This window comes from Vipera berus (assembly GCF_964194415.1).
Source record: "Vipera berus genome assembly, chromosome: 9".
Lineage (NCBI taxonomy): Eukaryota > Metazoa > Chordata > Lepidosauria > Squamata > Viperidae > Vipera > Vipera berus.
In genome coordinates, this window is record NC_138212.1 from 2329358 (window position 1) to 2353717 (window position 24360).

General features: G+C 48.3%; 3 protein-coding genes across 9 annotated transcripts in view; 1 reads left to right on the forward strand and 2 right to left on the reverse strand.

The window, feature by feature from the left end:
* Positions 1 to 3144, reverse strand: part of ACTN4 (actinin alpha 4) — a 74587-nt gene extending 71443 nt beyond the window's left edge. For both annotated transcript variants that reach the window (XM_081334231.1, XM_081334230.1), the window contains exon 1: positions 2797 to 3144. In XM_081334231.1, the coding sequence (XP_081190357.1) occupies positions 2797 to 2937 (141 nt within the window). In that variant the 5' untranslated portion in view covers positions 2938 to 3144. The remainder of the gene's footprint in view (positions 1 to 2796) is intronic.
* Positions 3145 to 14641: 11497 nt separating this feature from the next.
* On the reverse strand, positions 14642 to 21415 carry EIF3K (eukaryotic translation initiation factor 3 subunit K). The gene is made up of 8 exons (XM_081335020.1): positions 21170 to 21415; positions 19979 to 20077; positions 18955 to 19075; positions 18123 to 18197; positions 17332 to 17398; positions 16861 to 16938; positions 16261 to 16386; positions 14642 to 14759 (listed from the first exon to the last, which is right to left on the reverse strand). Exons 1-8 carry the CDS (start codon positions 21226 to 21228, stop codon positions 14728 to 14730), a joined length of 657 nt encoding a protein of 218 aa, XP_081191146.1. The 5' UTR covers positions 21229 to 21415; the 3' UTR covers positions 14642 to 14727.
* A 2515-nt stretch (positions 21416 to 23930) lies between these two features.
* The window catches only part of MAP4K1 (mitogen-activated protein kinase kinase kinase kinase 1), a 28038-nt gene continuing 27608 nt past the window's right edge, over positions 23931 to 24360 (forward strand). Inside the window, exon 1 of one of the 6 annotated variants that reach the window (XR_014027373.1) lies at positions 23931 to 24152. Coding sequence is in view for 5 of the 6 variants with exons in the window: in XM_081334965.1 (XP_081191091.1) it covers positions 24042 to 24152 (111 nt within the window). In the remaining variant the exon portion in view is untranslated. The remainder of the gene's footprint in view (positions 24153 to 24360) is intronic. The other 5 variants (XM_081334965.1, XM_081334961.1, XM_081334963.1 and 2 more) reach the window with 5 other exon arrangements.

Below are 24360 nucleotides of genomic sequence, written 5' to 3' on the forward strand. Positions count from 1 at the left end.
TTGCACCCAAAATGTACAAATGTACAGAGATGCAGAGCATTTTGCAAAAGAAATAACGCCCTGCTGTTTTAAGATTTCTGACGGTCCTGAAACTGTTGTTTGCATATACAGGTAGTCCTCAACTTATGACCACAATTGAGCCCAAAATTTCTGTTGCTAAGCAAAACATTTGTTACGTGAATTTTACCCCAGTTGATGACCTTTCTTGTTGTTAAGCGAATCACTGAAGTTGGTAAATCAGTAACACGGTCGTTAAGTGATTCTCACTTCCCCATTGACTTGGCTTGGCAAAAGGGGATCACGTGACCCTGGGACACTGCAGCCGTCATAAATAGCAGTCGGTTGCCAAGCGTCTGCATTTTGATGACGTGGCCACGGGGACACTGTGAAAAAGGTCATAAGTCACATTGTTCAAGTGCCGTTGCAACTCTGAAGAGTCACTTAATGAACTGTTGTAAGTCAAGGACTACCTGCATAACCATTTGGTATAGGGTTTCCTGATTGAGACAGGGGGGTTGGACTAGAAGACCTCCAAGATCCCATTCAACTCTCTTATTTTGTTACATCACTGGCGGTAGAAGTAAGAGGCAGGGATTATTTGCTGCTTTTGTAGCCAGCAACTGGATGGGTCAGCTCCATCGGACATGACAGCTGACCTTGGGGACAAGGCTGGACACAGTAAAGGGGCGCGACAGGAACTCTCTGATCCCGGGGCCAACTAAAACCAGGCAACATTGGTGCCTTCTAACTACAAAAGGGGTGAAAAGGGGGGGGGAAGGGAAACGAAGTAAAAGGCAGCAATCATCTAAAATTAGTGCCTGGGATAAATTATAATTGTACTGCATTATTATTACACCTGACATAGCCATATTTATAACAACATATATTTATTCATATATTTATAATTACAGTTCCTCCCTCGGGAATTATACTGTATTGTTCAAATGTAAGCCAAATCAGGAAGGTGGTGGTGGGAACTGATAAGATTTTCTGCTCTTCTGCAAGACAGTGACTATTCCAAGCATGGCTTATATGGGGCAGAAGGACGATTAGGAGAATTTTGCTCCACAGTGAGCCCCCCCCAACACACACACACCCATTTTTTTACACTTGGAAGATGTAGAGGCACCCCAATCGACTCACAGTAGCTCCAAGCTCCCAGGGAGCGGGATTGCAGTTTTAAAAAGTCAGTTTTTCCCACACTCCACGAGCTTAAAAGATGGGGGAAAGCAGCTCTAATCTCACATCTCACCCCACACTGCTGGATGAATAATTGTCTAGGGAGGGAGGGAGGGAGGGAGGGAGGAGGCAGCCCTTTGGCAGGCAAATGGAACTGCCCCACCCAGCGCTACTGTTCCTTTCTCTCCCTGCCCTCCCCCCCCCTTCATAGGCAAACACCAGTCACCCTGACTGGCAGCCAAGCTTCATGCCCTCTAGGAAGGTAATCCAATTCTGACCTCTGCCTAGCCCAATCCAGATAGGCATTCCTTTGACGGGCACCGTCCAGGTCAGCCATGCCACCTTCTCCGCCCCTCCCCGCCCCTCTGCAAGCATGCAGCATTCCAGACCAGACATCACGGGTTCACATGTCTCTGCCCTTCCGGGTCTCGCCCGGACAGGCCTGAAGTCTACAGAGCCATTCGCCTGGCAGCCTCCAAGCCAACCTGGTAGGCTGGCTCCGGTGCCCACATACAAAGCACCTGAGACGCCCCTCCAAATGGCAACATGGAGCAAAGGATCCCTATCTTCCTTCAATGGAATATCCTCTGGAGCTTTGGTGGGGTCAAACCCTGCCACGTTTCCTGATTTAGTCCTTTGCCCCTGCCTGGGGCGGTTTAGGGTGCAGCTTCCATGCCAACTTGGGGTGCTCCAAATTCTCACGCTCCCCTGGAGCCTCTTCCCCACCCCCTCCACCCCCAGCCCCGTTTCTCTCCAACCTCTGCATTGCACATCCAAGCCAGGACTCCAAAACCCATAAGACGCCTAGAAGGCCGGCCCACCCTCCAAGCCATGGCCACTTTCTCCCCTTCCCAGCCCCCCACCCTCGCCCCAGGCGCACCCCGTGGAGGTGCCAAGTGCCCTGCTTCCCCCGCCCCCCCCCGCCCCCAAACGGGCTCCTTCCTGGCCGTTGACTCAGTACCACTCCCAGGCAGCAGGGCTGGCGGATCGCGCTGCCCCAACCTGGCGCTGGCTGGCAGCCCAGTCCTTTCCCCCGGACCGCACCTGGCGCGGGGATCAGGCGCGCCTGGTCGTCAGGTGAGCCGCCGCGATGGCGCCCCCCCCAGAAACCCGGGTCCCCCTCCTCTCTCTCTCCCCACTCAGCCCCCCACCCACCCCCTAGGCATGCCTGCCCCGCCAAGCCCCGGGCGGGAAGGCGAATCCAGAGGGCGGCAAACTCGGACCGGCTCTTCCTTCCTCCCCGCCCGGCGCCTTTCCCTCTCCAGCCGCCAGACGCGACCGGAGCCCCCCCAAAAGTTGTGCCCCGGCTCTTTTGCAGGGCGAGCCTCCGAGAATGCCCGCGGGACGGGCAGGCGAGGGGAAGCGGGCCAGCCCTGCGTTGCCTTCCAGGAGAGCAAGCGCTCTGCCCATGCCCAGAGGCGCCCTCGCCTTCCCGATTCTGCAGTTGGCGGCGGCTTCTCGAGCCCAGCGTTTCCCAACCTTAGGAACTTGAAGATGCGTGGACTTCAACTCCCAGAATTCCCCAGCCAGCAGAGCTGGCTGGGGAATTCTGGGAGTTGAAGTCCACGCATCTTCAAGTTCCTAAGGTTGGGAAACGCTGCTCGAGACCGCCCTCACCTTGCGCTGCTGCTTCTCCCAGGCGGGGTCGAGCAGCAGGTCCCGATCCCAGTCGTCCTCCTGAGCCATGTAGTCGCCGATGCCCGAGCCGTTGCCGCTGTAGTGGTAAGCGGGCTGCCCAGCGGCGTGGTAATCCACCATAGCCTGCGCTGGCGCGTTGGGGGCTCCGGACTCGAGGCGAGCAAGAGGCGGCGGCGGCGGCGGACGGAGAAGGAGCGCCCAGCTCCGAGCGCGGCGGCTGCACGGACCGACTGACGACGACGCGCCCCAGCGGGGCCGCTGCGCCTGCGCCGCCCCGCCCACCCCCCCCCCCCCCGAAGAAACCCCGCCCCCGGGAGAAGACGAGAAAGCCCGCTCTTGCCCGGCCGCCGACCAATCCTCGCCGCTTTCGGCCAAGCGCAGGCGCTTTCCGTCCGGGCCCTCGCGCAGGCGTAAGAAGAGGCCCTCCGCGAGCGGGAAGAGCGAACGCCGCGTTGGGGATCGTCCCTTTGCGGCCCGCAGGCTGAGCGTGCCAAGTGCGCGTGCGCGAGGGCTTCCCGAGCCCACGCGGCTGGGAAAGTTTGCGCCTTTTTGGCGTCTGCCGCGTCGATGGACTCGCTTTTAATTATGGCTTCAGATCAAAAAAAAAGGCTTAATCGGGAAATCATGAACGCGGTGGGTTAAAGTGGCCCTTTGATTCGTGATTAAGGCAAATTCTTGCACGGTGTTTCTCAACCTTGGCAACTTTTAAGATGTGTGGACTTCAACTCCCAGAATTCTGGCTGGGGAATTCTGGGAGTTGAAGTCTATATATCTGGCTGGGGAGTTCTGGGAGTTGAAGTCTACACATTTAAAGTACAGAGTGTTGAGATAGAATGCATTAGGGGTTGTAGCTTCCCTTTTAGTAACATCTATCTTTAATGATTGCATGAAAGACAATAATTCAGTGAGTACTTTAGACCGTGGAATCTCACCGTATGGAAGAAATTACAAGATAAAATAATCCACACTGATTTTTAACAATAGCAACTATTTTAAAAAAAGGGGGGGGAATTGCATTTGGACTGTGTTGTTCAGTGGAGGATTCGACCACTTCCTTTCTGGGTGCAAACTTGAGGTTACAATTTAAGGAACTTGTGGTTTAAAATAACCCAAGGTTGTTTCTGCTTCCCTAACAGATAGTCTCCAGTGCTAAAGGACTTCAGGAAAGTGACCTTTGCAGTCTGAATTTTTCCTTCTGCATCAGGGATCACAGGATCTGCTCAGCTGCTCAGAAGTGAGGAATGAAGCAAACCCCCAAGGCAGGTTTTATTGATTTCAAGAAATGCAGGCTCCATTTGTGGAATTTGCTCATCCTGTCCCAGATAACACCTCTCAAATGAGATTTCTCTATCTTTTATTTTGTACCTAACGATGTGAATGCTGGCTAAGGAATTCCTGGAGATGAATCAAGTCCACATGTTGCTTACTAATTCAACTGTCTGTTTAACAATCCCGTAAGACAGTCAGCATTCTGTTGCTTTGCTGCAATCTGGTGACCATACAACCCACAATTTAAATGCACAGTTATATTTAATAAACTAGTGGAAGGCAAACAGCAGACAAGGTACATTAAGATCAGAATGGGGTGTGTGATTTCCCCCCCCCTCCTCATAGGCAATTATTACTTGGGAAAGGGACAATTCTGGTGAAAATCACAGCCTGGCAAAAAATGTTCACCCCCACCCCCCCACCTGCCTTGAACTGCAGTACATGTCCTTATTCTTCTTTCTTACTTTAGAGTTAACTTGTAAACCACAGGCAAATTAAACATAGTCATACATTTACCATAGCCTGTAGTTTGTCTTGAAGACTATGGCAATGATAGGTTGCCAAGACACCTAGTTTGCTAATCACAGACGAGACTCCTGTAGTTCTTACCTAGGCAGGGAAAAGACTCTTGTTTCAAAACTATTACATGCAGCTTTCATCCCACAGAGAGTCTTCAAGACGCCTCTGCAAGAGATAGTACAGCTGGTCCTCCACTTATGTGACCACAATTAAGCCCCAAATGTCCATTGCTAAGCCAGGCAGCGAGCTGCAACTATTTTAGGATCTCTCTTTTTTTTCCCCTTGCCATAGTTAAGCAAATCAGTTAAGTGAATTTGACTTCCATTGACTTTGCTTGTCAGAAGCCGGCTGGGGAGATCACAAAGGGTGATCACATGACCTCGGGGCCCTGCAAAGGTCATAAAAACATGCCGGTTACTAAGCTCCCAAATTTTAACCGCCTGGTCCTGGAGATGTGCGATGGTTGTAAGTGCAAGGATTGGTCCTAAGTCGCTTTTTGCAATGCTGTTGTAACTTCAAACAGTTGCCCAGTGGACTGTTGCGGGCCACAACTGAGCCCAGAATTTATGTGGCTGAATGAACAATTTGTGAAATGAGATTTGCGCCATTTTACGTCCTTCCTTGCCACATTTGTTAAGTGAATCGCTGCAGTGGTTAAGGGCATCTGGCTTCTTCCCCATTGACTTTGCTCGTCAGAAGGTTGCAAAAGGGGATCACATGACCCCAGGACACTGCAGCGGTCATAGATGTGAAGCAGTTGACAAGCATCTGAATGTAAATCATATGACCACAGGGATGCTGTAGTGGTCGTGAAAGATTACCTGTTTTCAGTGCTGTTGTGACTTTGAACCGTCACTTAATGAACTGTAAGCCTATAGTCAGAAAAGCAGCTATTGACAACAATAACTGGAAATATGGTGTCAGGCTCTTTTCCAAAGCACCTGAAGGCAGGACAAGAAGCAACAGATGGAAACTCATCAAGCAAAGGAGCTAAGAAGAAACTTTGTGACAGCGAGGACAATTAACCAGTGTGGAACAGCTTGCCACCAAAAGTTGTGGGTGCTTCAACACTGGAAGTTTTTAAGAAGAGATTGGACAACCATTTCGTGAAATGGGAGAGGCTCTCCTGCTTGAACAGGGGGTTGGACTAGATCAGGGGTAGGCAACCTTGGCTCTTTTATGACTCGTGGACTTCAACTCCCAGAATTCCTGAGTCCACGAGTCATAAAAGAGCCAAGGTTGCCTACCCCTGGACTAGATAGAAGACCTCCAAGGTCCCTTCCAATACTGTTATTCTATTCCATTCCATTCCGTTCCATCTTATTCCATTCCATTATCAAATGAACAAGTAAACAATAATAACATCCTTTCCTTGCAAAAAAAAAATCCAAAAAAAATCAATTTTGGTAGCCATCGCAAAGGTTGTTTATGGCCCAATTCTTAGTCTTAGTGTTTCTCAAACTTGGCAACATAAAGATGGGTGGGCTTCAACTCCCAGGATTCCCCAGCCAGCATGGAATCTTCTGGAAAGACAACCCCCCCCCAACAGCTGGATGAGGAATTCTGGGAGTTGAGCTGCCGAGGTTGAGAAGCACTGCTTTAAGCGATAAGTTGAATGTCCCCAGAAAACCTTTGAAAACGGTAAATTCAGACAGTTGCTAAACGAATGGCTGTTAAGTCAAGGATTACCTGTAGTTACTAGACAACGCCTTTTAAAGTCAGCTTCCTCACAGACCTGATTTTTGTTGAGTAACTGGTTTCCTTTTAACGCCCTCCCTGTGAATTCTCTTTTTCCCCCCTGCTTTTTCAAAAGATCAGTTTTCATTCAAAAGCTCCCAACGATTGCAAAAATGTGTTGACTTAGTCCAGGATCGTTGTGGCTATCCAGTTTCACTTATGAAGTGTGATTGATAACTGTGTCCTTTATGCTTCTATCTCTATAGAAACAAAACAGTTTTGTTTTCAGGAATTTGCTTCTAAATAATCATTATTTCGCAGTGACATACCTTGGGTGTGGATGCCAGACCCGTTCTCTTCCTACACACGGATCGGCCCACTACTCCTGTGGGCACAAGTACACTTCAGCCCTTGTAAAAGGTTAAGATAACACAAAATGCCAATACAATGAGGCAGCTGTCAGCATTATTTCTGCATCCTTTTTTCCACCTTCGAGTTCAAGTTATTGTACACACCTTTTTTTCTCCTACTTCCTGTTCTGCCTAATATGGAAAGATTCACTCAGGGAGAAAATTTTGCAGTTTGCACTGCGGGCACTCTATAAAAAATGTGACGCCTTCTAGTGTATGCAAAAGAGGGCCCAAAGACGTAGCAATTTATTTATTTTACAACCTTTATAGCCGGTCCCAACCATGATGGATTCTTGGAAACATCCAGAAATAAAAGATATATACATACATCATCATAAACCTGAGAAATCAAATGCATTAGAACAGTGTTTTCAAGCCTGGCAATGTTGAAGATGCGTGGACTTCAACACCCAGAATTCCCCAGCCAGCATGCTAACGAACTTAGATGCAGATGGGCTCCAGCACAAGCCCAAAAGCTCGGAAGACTAAGCCTCTGGTCCCGGTGACCGACCCAAATTGGTTCCTACTTCCAGAATTCTCCATGCTGGCTAGGGAATTCTGGGAGTCGAAGTCCACACCTCTTCAAAGTGGCCAAGGTTGAAAAATACTGCCTGAGAAGAGCACGTTCATTCAAAATCACTCTGGGTCAAAGGATCATTGCAACACAACCGCCTTCGCTTGTGAAATATTAACAAATCCTTTGCACTGGCATGGGTAGAAGTCCCACAACACGGATTTGTCATTCAGCTCCCGAGAAAACCCTCCGCAGAGCGATGCATTTTGCATGTGACGGACCTCAGCAGGAAGAGCGCTCCAACTGGTTTGCAAAACTAAATCATAATCCACCCGGTTTCTGGCCAGCATCCTTCCTCCTTTCTTTCCCTCTCGCTCCTCCTAGATGCCGTGAGGCCTGCCGGTTGGGGACGATGGGAGCTGTTGCCCCCAGATCTTGGGGACTAAGATTTGCACCCGACTGCACCGGTCTAGCCAAGGAAGTTCCTGCGCCTTTCCCAAGGACCTGGGACTCGGAGAGCTCCTGCGTGGAGCGATGCGAAGTCACCGCCAGAATTTAAATGCGCATTTATCTGAGGAATGTTCAGCATCTCCCCGGACAGGAAAAGACAGAGCCACAACCCCTGCTGGATGGCTCAATGGAAAACAAAGGGGAGGGGAGAGCAAAGGGGGGGGTGTTTCAGGAAAGAAAGAAAAAATGTCGATAGAATTGCAAATAGCGAGGAGGATTCCCGGCCAAGTTTTTTGGAAACGGCCCCCAAATGGACTCGTCTTTGGGGAGGGGGGGTGTTGCCAAGTTCCCAGCCTTCCTGGAGAATTTCTCCCGTCTGGAGACAGGCTTTATATGGCCACCTTCTGGAACAACAACTCCCCCCAACATACGCCACCCCCCCCCCAGCTTTGTAAATCTCAGACCCTCCAGACAGACCAGGCCTGTGCAAAAGCCGTCTCTGCAAAGGGGGAAGAGCGTCTGATCTACGGCCATCTGGCTGTCAGGAGCCCGAGGCCTTCCAAACCGGCTGCATTCACACAGAGCCCGGGCAGACTGGCCCGCCGCTCACACGGCAGGACCCATCTGGCAGCAAAGAGGTGGCTTGGGTTCGGATTGTGACATCTCTCCAGCGCCAAGCATTCCTACCGCCGTGTTTTCATTTTTTCCCCAGACGCTTCTCTCGTAGGTTTAGCTCTGTTCTGTTGACCTCCTGTCTTTTCTCTAACGGGTGCAGGCAGTCCTCTACTTACAACCAAGGTTACCACACCACCGGAATAAGCGACTTCTAACCATCCACGCAGTTACGTGATTGAGATTCAGGCGCTTGGCACGTATTCATGACGGTGGCCGCAAGGTCGGGGGGTGCCCATTTGCAGCCCTTCCAGGCGTGGTCCGACATGCAAAGTCAATGGGGGAATCTGGATTTGCTCATCAACTTAATTGTGGCAAAAGGTCTGTAAGATTGGGTCCATATAAAAGGCAAACTTTTGGCACCATCACTTTTTTACAGCAATAAGTTTTGGTTTTTTCTGACGGGGGGGACTGTTTGGGCTGAAGCTGGCTACAAGGCTGGCTGCTCCTACCATTAGTAAAGCAAGGGTCTAAAAGCTGCAAGGTTTGCGTTTCACAACCACCCTGCAAGGCAGCCCCAGCCAAGAGATCAGGCTTGTCCAGCCTTCGCAGAGCTGCAAAACCCAACCTAAGGTGGCGTATTGATTTGATTGAATTTGACCTCTACAGACGGGAGGCCCGTCTCACCGTGTCAGGCTCCAGGCAGCTAGCAAGAGACTGAAGACACTCAATTAAAAATGCATAAAGGCAGCGCCAGAAGGCTTTTAAGGACAGCCAGGATAAACAACTGGAAAGCCTCAGCCATGTGGCCTCTGACCTCCCAGCCCAGGAAGGAGCCCAGCCACGTCTCCCATGCTTTGCAGGAGGCCTGCAGAGGTTGGGCCAACTGAAGCTCAGGAGTACATTGTCCTAAAAGGACGCCCTCTGTGACCTCTTTGCTTTTCCTTCCGCTTCTCCTCCTCTTCATTTTCCTTCTCTTCCTTCTCTTCCTCCTTCTCTTCCTCTTCTCCTTACTCATCCTTTTTCCTCCTTTCCTCCTTCTCTTCCTTCTTTCCTTTCTTTCCTCCTTCTCATCCTCTTCTTCCTCTTCCTTCTCCTTCCTTCTTTCCTCCTTCTCTTCTTCCTCTTCCTTTCCTCTTCTCCTTCCTCCTCCTTTTTCCTCTTCTTTTCCTTCTTTCCTCCTTCTCTTCCTTCTTTCCTTTTCTTCTTTCTTCCTTCTCATCCTCCTCTTCCTTTCTTCTCCTTCCTTTTTTCCTCTTTTTTCCTCCTTCTCTTCCTCTTCTTCCTCTTCCTTTCCTCTTCTCCTTCCTCCTCCTTTTTCCTCTTCTTTTCCTTCTTTCCTCCTTCTCTTCCTTCTTTCCTTTTCTTCTTTCCTCCTTCTCATCTTCCTCTTCCTTTCTTCTCCTTTTCCTTCTTTCCTCCTCTTCTTCCTCTTCTCCTTCCTCCTTTCCTTTTTCCTCCTCTTCGTTTCCTTTTTCTTCTTTTCCTTTCTCTTCCTCCTCCATTTCCTCTCTTCTTCCCTCCTTCCCTCCTCCTCCTCTTCCACCCTTCTCTGCCTTCCTAGTGAAATCTTCGGCCTGAAGGCACCAAGGAGGGGAAGTCTGCCTTCAAGGAAGGTGGTGGCTGGAGGCCCCCCCAGGCTTTATTGTTCTTATAGTTGACATTGCTTTATTGTCTCTTATAGGCTGCAAGTAGGAGGAAGTGGTGCCACTCCCTTGCAAATGAAGCCATCAACCGTTTTTATATACCTATAAATAGAAATCCTGCCGCTTCCTCAGGAGGAGAGCACTATGGAACAATAGCATTCCTAAGCACAGAACTGAGGGCTTTCGGCCTACCTGAATGTTAACCGCTGGACTTTAGGAAAATGGCAAGAATAATACGCGACCCAAGAAGGTTTGATGTAGGCAATGTCTGCCACTCAGGATCCAGTCGTTGGGGGTTCTCCCGAGACATTAATTTATGACCAGGTGAGGGAACATTGTCAATGCCAGGAGAGTCATCCAGCTGAGAGAAGACCAAGGACCCCACAAGGCGTGTTTCCTTTCTCCTGGAGTTCTTCCCAACAGCACACAAAATTCAGAGTTTAACAGGATGACACAAGTTGGAAGGGACCTTGGAGGTCTTCTAGTCCAACCCCGCTGCTCAAGCCAGAAGACTGTTTGGGCAGAAGGGACTCTGTTCCTTTTAGCTCTCTTTTGTGGACTGTTGTAAATGCCTAGCATCGTTATAACCGGAAGTCCTCATTTAGCAACAGTTTGCAGTGACAAGAAGAGGCTGGACAGCCACTTGTCTGAGATGGCATAGGATCTCCTGCTTGAGCAGGGGGCTGGACTAGAAGACCTCCAAGGTCCCTTCCAGCAATCAGAATAGATTGTTCGATTGATTGATGACCTTCCCAGGTCCATAAAGGAAAGGAAAGCTGAAGTCAGATCACAAGCAGTCGCAGTTTCACTTAGCAATCACTTAACGACCAGTTTCCGGTCCCATCTGTGGTCACTAAACAAGGACTACCTGTATGACATAGGCAGCTATGCGTCCCATCATAAAACAATATTCCAAAAATATAGTCCACTAGCAGACCAAGTCCTTCAAATCCTCAGCCTGCTTTTCATGTCATGCCTTTCTGCCAATGCGAAGCAAAAGAAAATAAACTAACCACAATACTTTGTGTCGAAGACCAAGGAGAGAAAATCAGTTGTTAGATGCTATTTTTAATCCCCTGATAGTTCTATTGACTATTTTCACCGACACTCACTTCATTAGGTCTTTTATTTTTAGATCCGTTTGCCCCGAGCCTGTTACTTACTGCAGGCCAACTGGCAAACTTTTAGAAATGAGTCAGGATTCTTAAGAGAACCCAGTGGCCCCTTGGCAGCCTGACCAGAAATAAATAAAAAGGACTCCCAACATCAGATATCAACCTATCAACCTCAGAAATGGACGATGACTTCATTCCGTCGCCCTTCCCAGAACTATCAATGGCAGTCACTGCAGGGAAAAAAGCTGAATAAACAGATCTGACAGTCTTAAGGATAAAAGAGAGATTTCCTGCCGAAAAATTACAAATTAGGAATGGCATGAAAATTCAGCCCGCTTGTGGCCAATCAGAATAGAGCTGAAAAGGACCTTGGAGGTCATCTAGTCCAACCCCCTGCTCAGGCAGGAAACACTATACCGTTTGTGACAAGTGGCTGTCTGGTCTCTTCTTAAAAACTTGCAGTGATGAAGCACCCCCAACTTCTGGTGGCAAGTCGTTCCACTGGTTCATTGTCCTCCCTGTTAGGAAGTTTCTCCTTAATTCCAGGTTGCTTCTCTCCTTGATTAGTTTTCATCCATTTTTTCTTGTCTCGCCTTCTGGTGCTTTGGAAGACAAGTGGACCCCGAAATCCTGCAGCCGTTCTTCATATGTTCTCATCTCCAGGTCTTTTGATCGTCTTAGTCACTCTTCTCTGTGCTTTTTCCCCCAAAGTCTCGACAACTTCTTTGTGACGTGGGGACCAAACCCGGATGCCGTATTCCAATCTGAATAGAGTTGGAAGGGATCTCTTTTAACATCGTTGCCTCCCAGGGCTGGTTTTAGGGGGGAAAAGGTGAAGGAAATTTGAAGATCTCAAGCAGTAAGAATAGAGACGGTTCTCGACTTACAGCTAGGCGTTTAGAGACCATTCAAAGTTACGACGGCACCGAGGTATGACCATTTCTCACACTTGCGACCCTTCCAGCATCCCCAAGGTCAGGTGATCAACGCTCGGCCGCATGGCAACTGGTTCACATTTACGACATCCCCTTTTGCGACCTTCTGGGAAGCAAAAGTCAATGGGGAAGTCAGATTTACAACCGCGCTCCTAACTTGACAACGGCAGTGATTCAATTAACAGTTGTACCAAGCTGTGGGGCAAAACGTACTTCACTGTCTTGCTTAGGAACGGAAACGTTGGCCTCCGTTGTAAGGCCAGGACGACTTGTAGAAAGAGAGGTAAGGCCGCAGGGGTTTATAAAACTGACTGGGGCAATCCTCCCCCCCCCCAAGAAAATAAAATAAAATAAAGCCACCTCAGGAAACGGGAAGGGAGGCCTCGTTCCTTTCTCACCTTTGTTCAGGTAGCGAATCGGTTTACAGGGAACAAGCAGGCCTTCTTCCCTGTTTTGGAGGTTCTGGGCCTGTTTCCCAGTCCTCGCCCTGCCCGAGAGAGGCTTAATTCAGGCTCCTTCCCAAGTTGGACTCCGGAGCCACCGCAGAGCCAATTGGAGGAAGGAGAAAGCCGGCGTCTGTTTTGCAAGCCAAGATCGGTGCAAAACGAGCTGGGAAAGAGCGGAGGGCGACGCCGATAAAAGCCCAGCCATCTTCCCTGAACAATAGACCTCCTTCAGCCGCTTCTCAAATTATCCCTTTGTGCTCAAGGCTCTTTTTACGCAGGTTGTTTCCTTCCAAGGGGAAAAAAAACCCTGTCCACGCAGGTCACTTCTGCTGGCAAGATAATCTACAGTTGAAGAACCAAAGCTCTGGAATCCAGCCGGTCCTCAACTTACAACTGTTTGTTCAACAACCGTTCAGAGTTACAACAGGACTAGAAAAAAGTGGCTTATAAAACCGGTCCTCGCAGTTAGAACCGTCGGTGCGGCGTCTCTGCAATCACAATCTGGGTGGCTTGGCAACCAGCTCACATTTGCAAGGGTTGCAGCATCCTGAAGGTCACGCAATCGCCACTTGCAACCTTCCCCCGGGGGTGTTGGGGGTGGGGCGGGGTGGGAAGAGAACCTCCAATCAAGCTAAGCCAATGGGGGTGGGGGTGGAAAGCTGGATTAGTTTAACAACTGCGGCAGCATAGATCGTAAAATTGGGGGCGACTCACTTCACAACTGCCTTGTTTAGCGACAAAATGGTCACGAGTAGAGGGCTGTACAAGTCCTTCTCGCGTAGCAACCGTTCAGAGTTCCCATCTTGGCTGTGGTCGTAAGTTGAGGACTTGAGAACGGAAAGTCGGAAGCTGTCCCGCTGGATCACGGTCAGATGGCTTCGTGGACTAGCCGTGTCTGCTCACCTGGTGGCCCCAGGGGTTTCTTTGCCTTGGAGCCTCTCCCAGTCTCAAGGGTGGAGCCAACTCCCAACCACACCCTGTGAATCATTCCCGTTGGATTTGCAAGCCCAGGGGTGCATGAGAATAATTGCACCCACCATCCGCTTTACGGCTGGAGAAACACTTGGACAAGGTTCAGTCAGTCATGGAGGCAAAAAATGGCAGCTAAAAGTCACTGGGCAACTGACTAGCCCACTCACAACTCAACCTGGATCCTTGTGTCCTCTCCCCACCATGCCCTGGTTAAGACCAACAAAGAGGGCAACAATTCCTTGCTTGATGAGCTAGCACAGGGCTAGGCAACCTTGGCTCTTTTATGACTCGTGGGCTTCAACTCCCAGAATTCCTGAGCCAGCTGGCTCAGGAATTCTGGGAGTTGAAGTCCACGAGTCATAAAAGAGCCAAGGTTGCCTAGCCCTGAGCTAGCAGGAACAACAGTCAACTCTTATTTCTTCATGTGGCTCCCCAGCCCCGTCTAGTGGAGATTAGAAGAACAGCACAACCTGGGTCACAATCTGATTATGCCACTGTATTTTGGTTTTATTTAAAAAAATTTTTTTTTAACCCTGCCTTTATTAAAGCATTTTTAACCTTTGGCGTGGATTTCGAGGGGTGGCTGTTATCCACAGAGGGCAGTATGTCCAAGGCCACAGATGAAATCCCGCAGATCTCCTGTGTGGCTCAGGCTCCTTTCTTAGGTGGCTTCATGACACCATGTTGAGAATTGCCCATGCCTATTTATCTATTTTATTTATTCCGTATCGTGTAGCAGAATGCAGCGTAGTGCATCCAATTCACAGAAACGACATGTAAAATGCGCATCAAGATGTAAAACAGCAGAGCTGTGAATTATTTTAAAAATGCACAGTACGAGTGATGCAATAGAACGATGAATAAATTCAAACGGCCCGTGCTTGGCAGGCTCAGCGGTTCAAGATGTTGAGCTTGTCAGCTGGAAAGTTGACAGCCCGGGTTCAAGATCCGAGCGCCGCGCAACCGGGTGAGCTCCTGTTCCTTGCCTCAGCTCCTGCCCACCTAGCAGTTTGAAAGCATGCAAATGGGAGTAGATAAATAGGTATCACTTCGGTGGGAAGCTAACAGCCTTCTGTGCGTTCTTTAGCGTATATAGCCATGCTGGCCACATGACCACGGAAAATCTCTTCGGACAACGGTGGCTCCCTGGGCCACGGAACCAAGATGAGCACTGCGCCTTAGAGTCGGACATAACTGGGCAGAGGAAACTTTTATCTTTTACCTGCCTGATAGAATCCAGAAAGTAACAGCTATATATATACTATTGGCAAATCAGACAGCGGTTTATTGGTTTTAAAAATGGGACTGAGATTAGTATGGTGGATAAGGAGAGTGCCAGGGGGGATCACTGGGAAGAAGCCATGATACTGGAAACACCTGAAAGAAAGACAGAGGGGGAAGGAGAGAGAGAAATTCAGAATATGAAACGGCCTTTGGCCGATCCAGACAAACACTCACAAGCTGGCAAACTACCGTAGATGATTACAAATCCCATTCGTCTCAGCCAGCATAACCGTATCAAATGGTCTCTTGCAGTCATAAATTGAGGCAGGTGACCGGGCTCAATTTTATAACCGTTTTATGACGGTCGTAAAGCGAGTCCCTTCGGTTCTTCAGGGAATCGCACGGTCGTTAAGCAAACCGTGCAGTTGTTAGAAGAATCTAAGCATGGCTGCTTTCTGCTGAGCCACTTTGAATTGTGAGATGGGTGGCAAATAAATTTAGTAGAAATAATAAAAAAAAACAGGTCAAAAACCATAGTGGTGCAATCACAGGACACCACAACCGGTTATAAACGGGAGCTGGTTGCCAAGCACCCAAAAGCTGATGACGTGACTCCAGGAACAGAGGGTGGCAACAGTCACACAAGTAGCTTTCTAAAACTTTGACGTAATTTCAAACGTTTGTTAAGCGACAGGTCATAAGTCGAGTACCAGTAATACCCGGGAGAGCGCCAACTTTGCCTAGTCCCCACCTTGAAATTCAGGGCCTCTTGAGGTCACCCTCCATTTTGCCTTCCTAGGGCAGGCCTACACCAGCATCTCTGATTGGTCTAAAGCAGAGACCCCCCAACCTTTTGGGCACCAGGGACCGGTTCCGTGGAGAGAGGCTTTTCCACGGACCGGAGGGGACCTGGTTTTGTGTGCTGCCTGCATCTTCAAGCTTTGCTTGTTTGTGCGGCCCGGTACTTGTCCATGGACGGCGGTTGGGGAGCCCTGGTCTAAAGGGATGTGGCTGTGTAGTTTAGGAGACAATAGCTATCCACACCTGTGTGCCCCCAAGCATCCCTAAAACACACCACTGAATCAACTGTGACAACCCAGACAGCCAGAGGGAAGATTCCCGACAGAGAACGAGAGATGCAGATCCAGGAACCTCCAAGCCTATCCTCATGATCCTGAATCACGTTTTGCAGAAAGCGAAGGAACGGGAGATATTGAAAAAGTTATAACTAAACCAAGACTGCCATTCTACTTTTTTTATCTTTTTGGGAGGAGGGGGAAGCATTGCGACTGGCAAAGTTCAGCTCACAACGTCATGATGGTCATGAGGATCTGCCTACATGGGGGGGGGAACCTCATCAAGTCAAAAGAGGGAATAAGCACAGCGTCCAAAAATGACAAAACAATTACACTAGGCTTCTGAGTTCCAAATGAACGTCACAGACACACACACAATGTTCCTCCCAGAGACTTCTGAGAGTTTTAAGTCCACACCTCAGGGAACATCAGACAGGAAAAAGGGATGGCGTGTGCTATTTACATATTGTAACACTTAGCTTTGAACGGCAGCTAATCTGTAAACCATCCCCGCTTTAGTTTAGTTTTAAAGAAAAAAATTAAAGGAGGAAGATGAGCAGGAGAAAAACGGCACTCACTGTCAAAGTCTATCTTCTCCACAATGTTTTTAGGCTTGATGTTCTCTTCCTGGTTGCAAATGAATATTGTCCCAGGCTCCGTTTCTACCCAACCATATTTGCTCATCCAAGACTTCAGCTGATTATCTGCAACAAAGAAGAAGGAGCTGCAAGTTGGGAGGACTGGGTCAAAGAGAGAATTCTGTGTTTGATTAGAAACTTTTTTTTTCCTTTCAGGTTTATTATCATGATTGTTAATGCAAAATATACGAAGAGCAGCACCGGTTGTGAAAGCAATGGAGAATTTGGAGTGGGGGAAAACGAAATGAATTATGTAGCTTAAGAACCCGGGAATCGTTTCACTGCGTGGAAAACTAAAGAAAAATGTAAAATTCGTTTGCTTTCCATTTGAACATGCGCTGATCCACAGTCACCTTGAACCACGAAACGGGCAGCAATTTGATTGACATTGGTAGGTAGGTAGGTAGATATAAACTTTCCATGTTTTTCCCACCCCCTTCCATTCTAAATATCAGCAGGCTCCAAGGAACAGCAAAACATTTTCATGAGCCCATGTGACAAAGAGAAGGAAATTATATACCTGCTTTTACAGCCACTCACCTGTTAGGTCGCCCAACATTTTGGCCAGGAGCCAGCAGTCAATATGTTGGTATGTGATTCCAACTACGTGGCAAATGACTGCAAAAGGAAAAAGGGTCACTGAGAATCCTAAATGGGGTTAAGACGACAGACTTTAACTGAGCTTAAAAGGAGGGAGGGGGGGTAGATTTGCCGAGTGAAGAGGGGCTGCAAGACTTGTCGCTTAAGTGACTTGAAGAGCACAGCACAATCACTCTGTAGCCAGGGCCTTCTGCAACGGGTGCAGCGTCAAAAAAACAAAAACAAGAAAAAAACCATGTTGTGCAATTCTGGCTGCTCTCCTGACTCTTTATTTTGTTGACAAACACCCCCTGCAAGAATCTCCCAAATACTGAGAGACATAAAAAGGAGGGATGGGGGGGGGGGAGAAACACCCTCCCTACAGGAACGCTACTTGAGATCCCCAAGCAAATTGCAGTACTTTCGACTTACATTTCCTAACCGAATCTTCAAATCCAACAATCCCATCTAGGAGTTTCATATTCTTATCCAGAGCTTGCTATTATTAAAAAAAATAAAAAATAAGAGAGGATAGTCTTGGTCAATGCCAGGACAAGGTCCATGACGGATACTGGTCTACTTTTCTATAACGAAAAGCATCTAAATTTACTGTTTCAGGAGATTAAACAAAAGCAACACAACCTGACACACATTAATCCACCGTGTCCTCCCAGAAACCAATAGAACAAGGGTGTTGTTCTGCAGATGTTCCTTGCACCGCTTGCACAGGTAGTCCTTGACTTATGATCACAGCTGGGACCCAAATTTGCATTCCTAAGCTAGGCAGTTGTTAAGGAGTTGCGTCTGAGTTTATAATCTTATTTTTTGCCACAATTGGTAAGTGAATCCAGCGGCCATTAAGCAAATCGAGCTTCCCCCCCCCCGACTTTGCTTTGGCCAGCTGGGAAGGTTGCAGACGGCGATCACGTGCCCTCGGGATGCTGCAGCTGTCATCGATACACGCCGGCTGCCAAGTGCCCAAATTTTGATCATGCGACTGCAGAGGTGCTGCAACAGTTATGAGGGCTAGGATCGATCCTAAGTCACTCTTTTCGGTGCTGTTGTAACTTTGAGCAGTGGCTGAATGGATGGTTATACGTCAAAGCCTGCCGGTATCGCAAAGGGCTTATTTCGCAAAAACAAAACCCTGCTGTTTTGATTTGATTTCCACGTGCTTCGTTATTAGTCACACCTGTGTGAATCTATGAATAAAGTTGACTTACCCAGAAAGCCTGAAAATGACAATTCTCCAATAGCTCCCCCAAGTATAAGATCTGACGGATTGGGCTCTCCTCTTGCTGGCAGAAACAGAGTTAAGGAATGCTACGTATGAAGCTGGGGAAAAGAATGGAATTCCTCCCCCCCCCCACACACACACATCTTTTGGACCATACAAGCTACAAAATACTCCCACGTTGTTCAGCTAAAACGGAGGCTTTTTAAGTACAGTAGATATCACGTATTCACCTACCTGAGTAAGCATAGTGATATAGTTCCTACAAGCTACTGTAGAAACATTAACTAATATGAAAACTGCTGAGTAGCAGGGACATGAAAAAATATCCACTGCCTGCAAATAAAAATAGCAGCTCTCCTCCTAATCTTTGTGTATTTTGGGCAAAACTGAAAGCAACTGGTTTTTTTTTTAATGAATATTGGTAGGGCCACCCATCTCACAAAAATAGGATTTGGGGCAGTGCACAACATTGATTTACAAAAAAATAAATAAATCAATGTATATATTTACGTATCCTATTTATAATGGCTGTCCATCTCTCAGAACTGTGGCTCTTTGTCAGGAGTGGGCAGCTATAGCAACATTACGACCTGTGGCCTCCAACTCTCAGAACTTCTGAGCAGCATGGCTGGCTCAGGAATTGTGAGAGTTGAAGTCCACAGGTCACAAAGATGCCATCGTTCCCCACCCCTGCTTTAAGCCATTGTTCTCCACTGACCTCTCCATCTAGTCTTTTTTTTTCTGGCGAGCTGAGTTAATGGGAGGCTTGAGCTCCCAATATGGGGAAGTTATCGTAGAGTAACAAAGAGTTAGGATACATGAGCCTGGTCAATCATGCACTTGCACAATGTGAAGTCCGTGTGGGGCAGGTTGGTCAGTGCTTTGAGGAGAATCTGGGCAGTCACCGAGACTTGGAATAAGTTAGGGTTAAACTGATACCTAGCGGAGGAAAGGATGGCAAGATCAAAGCCCGACAAAACCAACCTGGATCCTAGCATTTCTGCTCCTGAGCAACCATTGCAGGATTTCTCCCTCTAGAATTTGTTTCATTTATTTAAGAAAATTTAGACGGCCACTCAGCTCACTTTCATTGGCTCCAGGCAACTTAAAGGGATAAAAGACTAAAACGACAACAATGAAAAAGCAATAACCCCTTCACCCTCCTGCCAACAACAATCAAATGAGTCCCAAAGGTGCTTTTTTCCCCACGGGGCAACTGGACTTTCTTGTTTTTCTTTGAAGACATTTCGCTTTTCATCCAAGAAGCTTTTTCAGCTCTGACTGGATGGTGGGGAAGAAGCAGCTTCTTGGATGAGAAGCGAAACGTCTTCAAAGAAAAACAAGAAAGTTCAGTTGCCTCGTGAAAAAGCATCTTTGGGACAACCGTGACCAGGAGGACCGAGAATCTCCATAGACCAGACATGTCAAACACAAGGCCCGGGGGCTGGATCCGGCCTGCGAAGTGGTTTCATGCGGCCCGCGAAGCCAACCTGGAAAAAGTGAGGGAACGGCCCCCACTGCCTTGGCCCTGGCCCAGAGACCCTCCTCCTGCCAGAGACCCTCAGATCTGTCCCACTCCTGCCCAGGCCCCCATAGGCACCCTTGATGCCAACGATGGAGAGCTGGCCACGCCCACCCAGTAGGCCACGCCCACCCAGGCCACACCCACCCGGCCCCTTGAGGGCAACCGCAATGCTGATGCGGCCCTCAATGAAATTGAGTTTGACACCCCTGCCATAGACAATCAAATGAGTCGCCAAATGGGCTCCATCCCACCTCTGGATTCCTCAGGCCTGGCCTTCAGGACTTTGTGGAAAGAGTGTCAAAAGATCAGCAACTCACAGTTTGAGCACAGCCAGATTGGCTTCCAAGTCATAGGCATTCTCCTTGGCCTGGGTCTCCACGTAGTGCTGCAGAGTGACAAGATTTTCCGGGTTATATCTGAAATTCAGGAAAAGATGGAACAGCTGTCAGGAAAGATGTCCTAAAAGCCGATGGAGGCAGGCAATCCAGTTCCTTGGTCTTCCAACCCTGGCATCGGTTGTTGTACTGAAAAGCTCGTTCCCCATTCCCGCTTCTGGTACCCCCTTCTCCTCTCTAGGCCTGGCCTCACTCAGCTGTCACTCACAAGAACGAAAGGTCAGCTTATGGAGCCGGTCAACCATGAAGCACGTATTCAATTTATATACCACCCATCTGGAGGTGGCTCTAGGAGGCTTACAATCAATGAAAAAAAAAGAGCTAAAACATTAAAACAATAAATAGTAACACTAAAACTGATTTTGTCGTTTTAGCCTCTCTCTCTCTCTACTGAAGGAGGAAGGTCTGTTCCCCAGGTTTTCCAAGCAGTACGGTCCTGAGCTTTCCTTTGCCAGTTGGGCTCGCAATACTTGCCGATGTCGTAGCTCCAGGTTATTTTTTGGTCTTTTTCACGGATGCTTTTTAAAACTGATTTAAAAGTGACAGAGGGGAAGGAAGAGAGCAAGAGTGGTGCAAAAGAAATAGAAAAGAAAAAAATAGAATATAGAAGAAAATAGAATATAGAATAGAACGACAGAACAGGAAGGGAATAACAGAGCTGGAAGGGACCTTGGAGGTCTTCTAGTCCAACCCCCTGCTCAGGCAGGAGACCCTATCCCACTGATGCGCCCAGAGGCAAAATGCAAGAAGGGAAGCCCAGAGCCCCCCCCACCGCCAAGTCCAGTGCTCTTTCCTCCACCCACCCCCATCTTCTCCAGGCATCTCCAGGCGGGGCCCCTCCAGGCATAGGCAGCTCGATTTAAAAACAAACAAGACAAAACTAGTAATTATTATAAAAACTGGGAAGTAGACCAATTCCTTCTGCCCCATCCCGGTTTCTCCTCCTAAATCTTTTTTCTTTTTCTTTTTCGAGGTAAAAGGAGAGGTCAGGGGTGTAGAAATGCTGCCGGCCCGACGAAGACGTGGGGTTCCTGAGCGTGAGCAGAGCGCCACCCTCTCCCAGAGCTTCCTGCGGCTCCTGGCCGAGGCTTCCAAGGCCTCTCCGGGAAGTACCTGTCGATGCCCTTCAGCAGTTTCCCCACGCTCGCCCGCATCTGCTCAAAGGCCGCCATGGCTGCGGAGGCAGGAGAAGAAAAAGGGGAGGCCGGAAGAAGCCGAACGAAGGGAACTTCCTGTTAGGAAGGCGCCGACTTCCGCTTCCGCCCAGGCTTTGGCGGAGGTCTCCGGAGCAGACGTTGGCGCATGCGCAGTGAAGACTGGCCTGCCGAAGTCGCCTAGAAGCGTTTCTCGACCCCAGTCGCTTTAAGACGCGTGGACTTCAGCTCCCAGAATTCCTCAGCCGGCCTGCTGGGGACAGAGTAGGCGTCTTCCTTGGGCCCAGCAAATCCACTGAATTCTGGGAGTTGAAGTCCGCACGTGTTAAAATGGCCGAGGATTGAAAAAAATACACGGCGCAGAGCCGCCGTCCCCGCGCCCCGCCTTATAAGTAGTCCCGCCCACTTCCCGCCTCCTTTTAAAAAGCACGTGCTCTTTCACAATGAGGGATAGGAACTTGGCTCGCTTTCTTCATCACCTCTTTTGAAAGAAAAAAAAAATTCTCCAAATTTTCCTAGATGGATGGGATAAGCCACAAACGTTTATGAATGACTCCCAAGCAATTAATAAATTCAGAGCGGGCTGTAGATTTGGGGGGGGGCATTTTCCCAACCTGCTTCTTCTCTGATCAGCTACCTCAATGCCCCCTGGCAGTGCCAACTAAGGGAGAGGGCAGGAAAGCGGGCTGGGAGCCCGCCACTCCAGCATCTGCAGCTTACCCCGCCAGGCTCTGTTGCAGCCTCACTACCTTCCAAGGGCTTCCTTAACCTACCGGTGGTGCCCAAGTAATCAGGGATGGGATGGTGCTGGGGGCATCACTTTTAAGATTTGTGGACTTCAACTCCCAGAATTCCCCAGCCAGCATGGGTGGCTGGGGAATTTTGGGAGTTGAAGTCCGCAAGTCTTATAAAGTTACCAAGGCTTGACACCTCTGCTTGGCTGGCTGGGGAATTTTGGGAGTTGAAGTCCGCAAGTCTTATAAAGTTACCAAGGCTTGACACCTCTGCTTGGCTGGCTGGGGAATTCTGGGAGTTGAAGTCCGCAAGTCTTAAAAGTTGCCAAGATTGGACACCCCTGGTCTAGCACAAGTCTTAGCCTAGGAGATAATCAGTCGGTATAGACCAGAATCCACTGCTGGAAGCAACGGAGAAATCTCATAAATAAGATGTTACCTGTGTTACCTGTGAAAGGTGCAACCCTGTGGGAGGCAGAGCTGATGGGAGGTTTGGAGCATCATTTGCCTCCAAGGTAAACAGGATCTTCCTTTGATCCCATATCATGTTTGGAAAAGCCCCAAGACCCCAAACGTGAATTGCATCTCGCATGTGGGTGGGAGTGCTTTGGAGAAGGATGGAGAGATCATGTTTTTTACAGTAAAATATCCATTTTAGGGTATTTATTTATTTCAATATACACAATCCACCAACTTGCAAGGAGGCAACTCTTGGTGGCAAACACAGCTTAAAAGCATCAATGCAACAAAATAGGAAATGAAAATAACAAACTACTGTTAAGATTTCTTATCAGGTAAGGGAAGAATCAATGTTTGACTTTGGGATTTGAGGATAGATCTGAGCTGACTTGAGAAATACTGTGGTTTTTCAACGGTTATTTGTATTTGACAGTGTGTTCCGTGTTAGATGATAATGGAGTGAAGAACATAACATGAATTTTGCTTTTTAGAATGTTGTTTATTGATTTAAGTATTTAAAATAGGGATTATTCCTTCAAACTTAAGAGGTTGCTGTATTTTATCTCTGTACTGAAAAAAGTTGGAGGCCCCTCTTGTTATATATTTATTTAACCTATTTCTTGTCACTTTTTAACTCGTCCTACTAATATTCTCCTCCCCTTTCCCCCCTTTATGTTAGCTTGCATTTTTAACATTTGTTTTTGAAATTCAATAAAGATACTTTTTAAAACAAAAATAAAACAACAAGATGAAAAAGGGAAAAGAAATGACTGTTCAGGATAAACCTCAGGAAGAAGTGAACGTTGCATAAAAGCTCACCTCACCTCCAGATTTCATTCCTGGAGGTTTTCAAGAGATTGGACAGCCATTTGTCTGACATGGTATAGGGCAGGGCTAGGCAACCTTGGCTCTTTTATGACTCGTTGAAGTCCACGAGTCATAAAAAAGCCAAGGTTGCCTACCCCTAGTATAGGGTTTCCTGCGTGAGCAGAGGGTTGGACTAGATGACCTCCAAGGTCCCTTCTAACTTTATTATTATTATTATTATAAGGTCCCTTCCCTCTATGATTCTGGTCTGGAGGACCTTCCCAAAAATATCCACAAAGTTGGAACCAATCTAATCTTGAGGGCAACAGCATTCTAAGCACACATTGTTGAAAATTACCCGCTCCCCACTTGGTGTGGCAGGAAACTCATTGATCAGCCATCAGAGTAGAAAGCAAAAGGATTTGGAGATTCAAAACAGATTTGGGGCAAAATGCTGGCAGGAAAGGCCCAGTGATGGGATTCAAACCTGTGAACAACCGGTTCTCTGCATGGATGCCACTTCCGGAAGTCCGTTCTGGGCCTGGGCAACAAAAAATTAGCTACCGGTTCTGCCGAAGTGGTGCGAACCGGCTGAATCCCACCACTGGGAAGACCCCATTCACACCCAAACTACAGAAGGGTTCTGATCTTCTGGATCAGCTGAGAGGCCCGTCACCACCAAGTTGCTCGCCCACATTAATCACGCTGCAAATCAGGAAGCAGAGCCCTGCTGAGAAGCTCACCCGTATCCTGACCACAGTACAGAGAACGACGCCTACACCCGTGCAGAGTTTATAATCTCTGCCCATGCACGGGGGGAAACCCTGAACAATGGATGCTCGAGAAGGGGCAGCTCGGCTAGAGATTTCCACCCGAAACCCCCAAGAGGACTTTGAACTTCTCCAGCGGGTTGGCGGAGGGACCTATGGAGAAGTCTATAAGGTAACCTCAACTGTCCTGCATGGGGTCTGGGTTCGAGTGCTGCTCCAGCACCTTTTTCAGCTGTGAGTTGCTTAAAATGGGTTTTGTTCCGGACATTAACAAATGCAACAAATAGAGATCAAGCTTCAAAGAAAAGACAAGGTGCAAAGGATTTTAAAAAAATAATAAAAAAGGTCAAGTTAATATTAGTCTGTGGAACTTTGGGCCA

Bases quoted from the DNA above. Each gene is read 5' to 3' on its own strand.
- EIF3K (XM_081335020.1), bottom strand. From the start codon at position 21,228: ATGGCGGCCTTTGAGCAGATGCGGGCGAGCGTGGGGAAACTGCTGAAG. The intron at 19,076-19,978 runs GTGAGTTGCTGA...TTCCTCCGCTAG, and splicing joins AATCTGGCTGTGCTCAAACT to GTATCAGTTTAACCCTAACT. The intron at 18,198-18,954 runs GTATCCTAACTC...TGTTTCTGCCAG, and splicing joins GCATGATTGACCAGGCTCAT to CAAGAGGAGAGCCCAATCCG.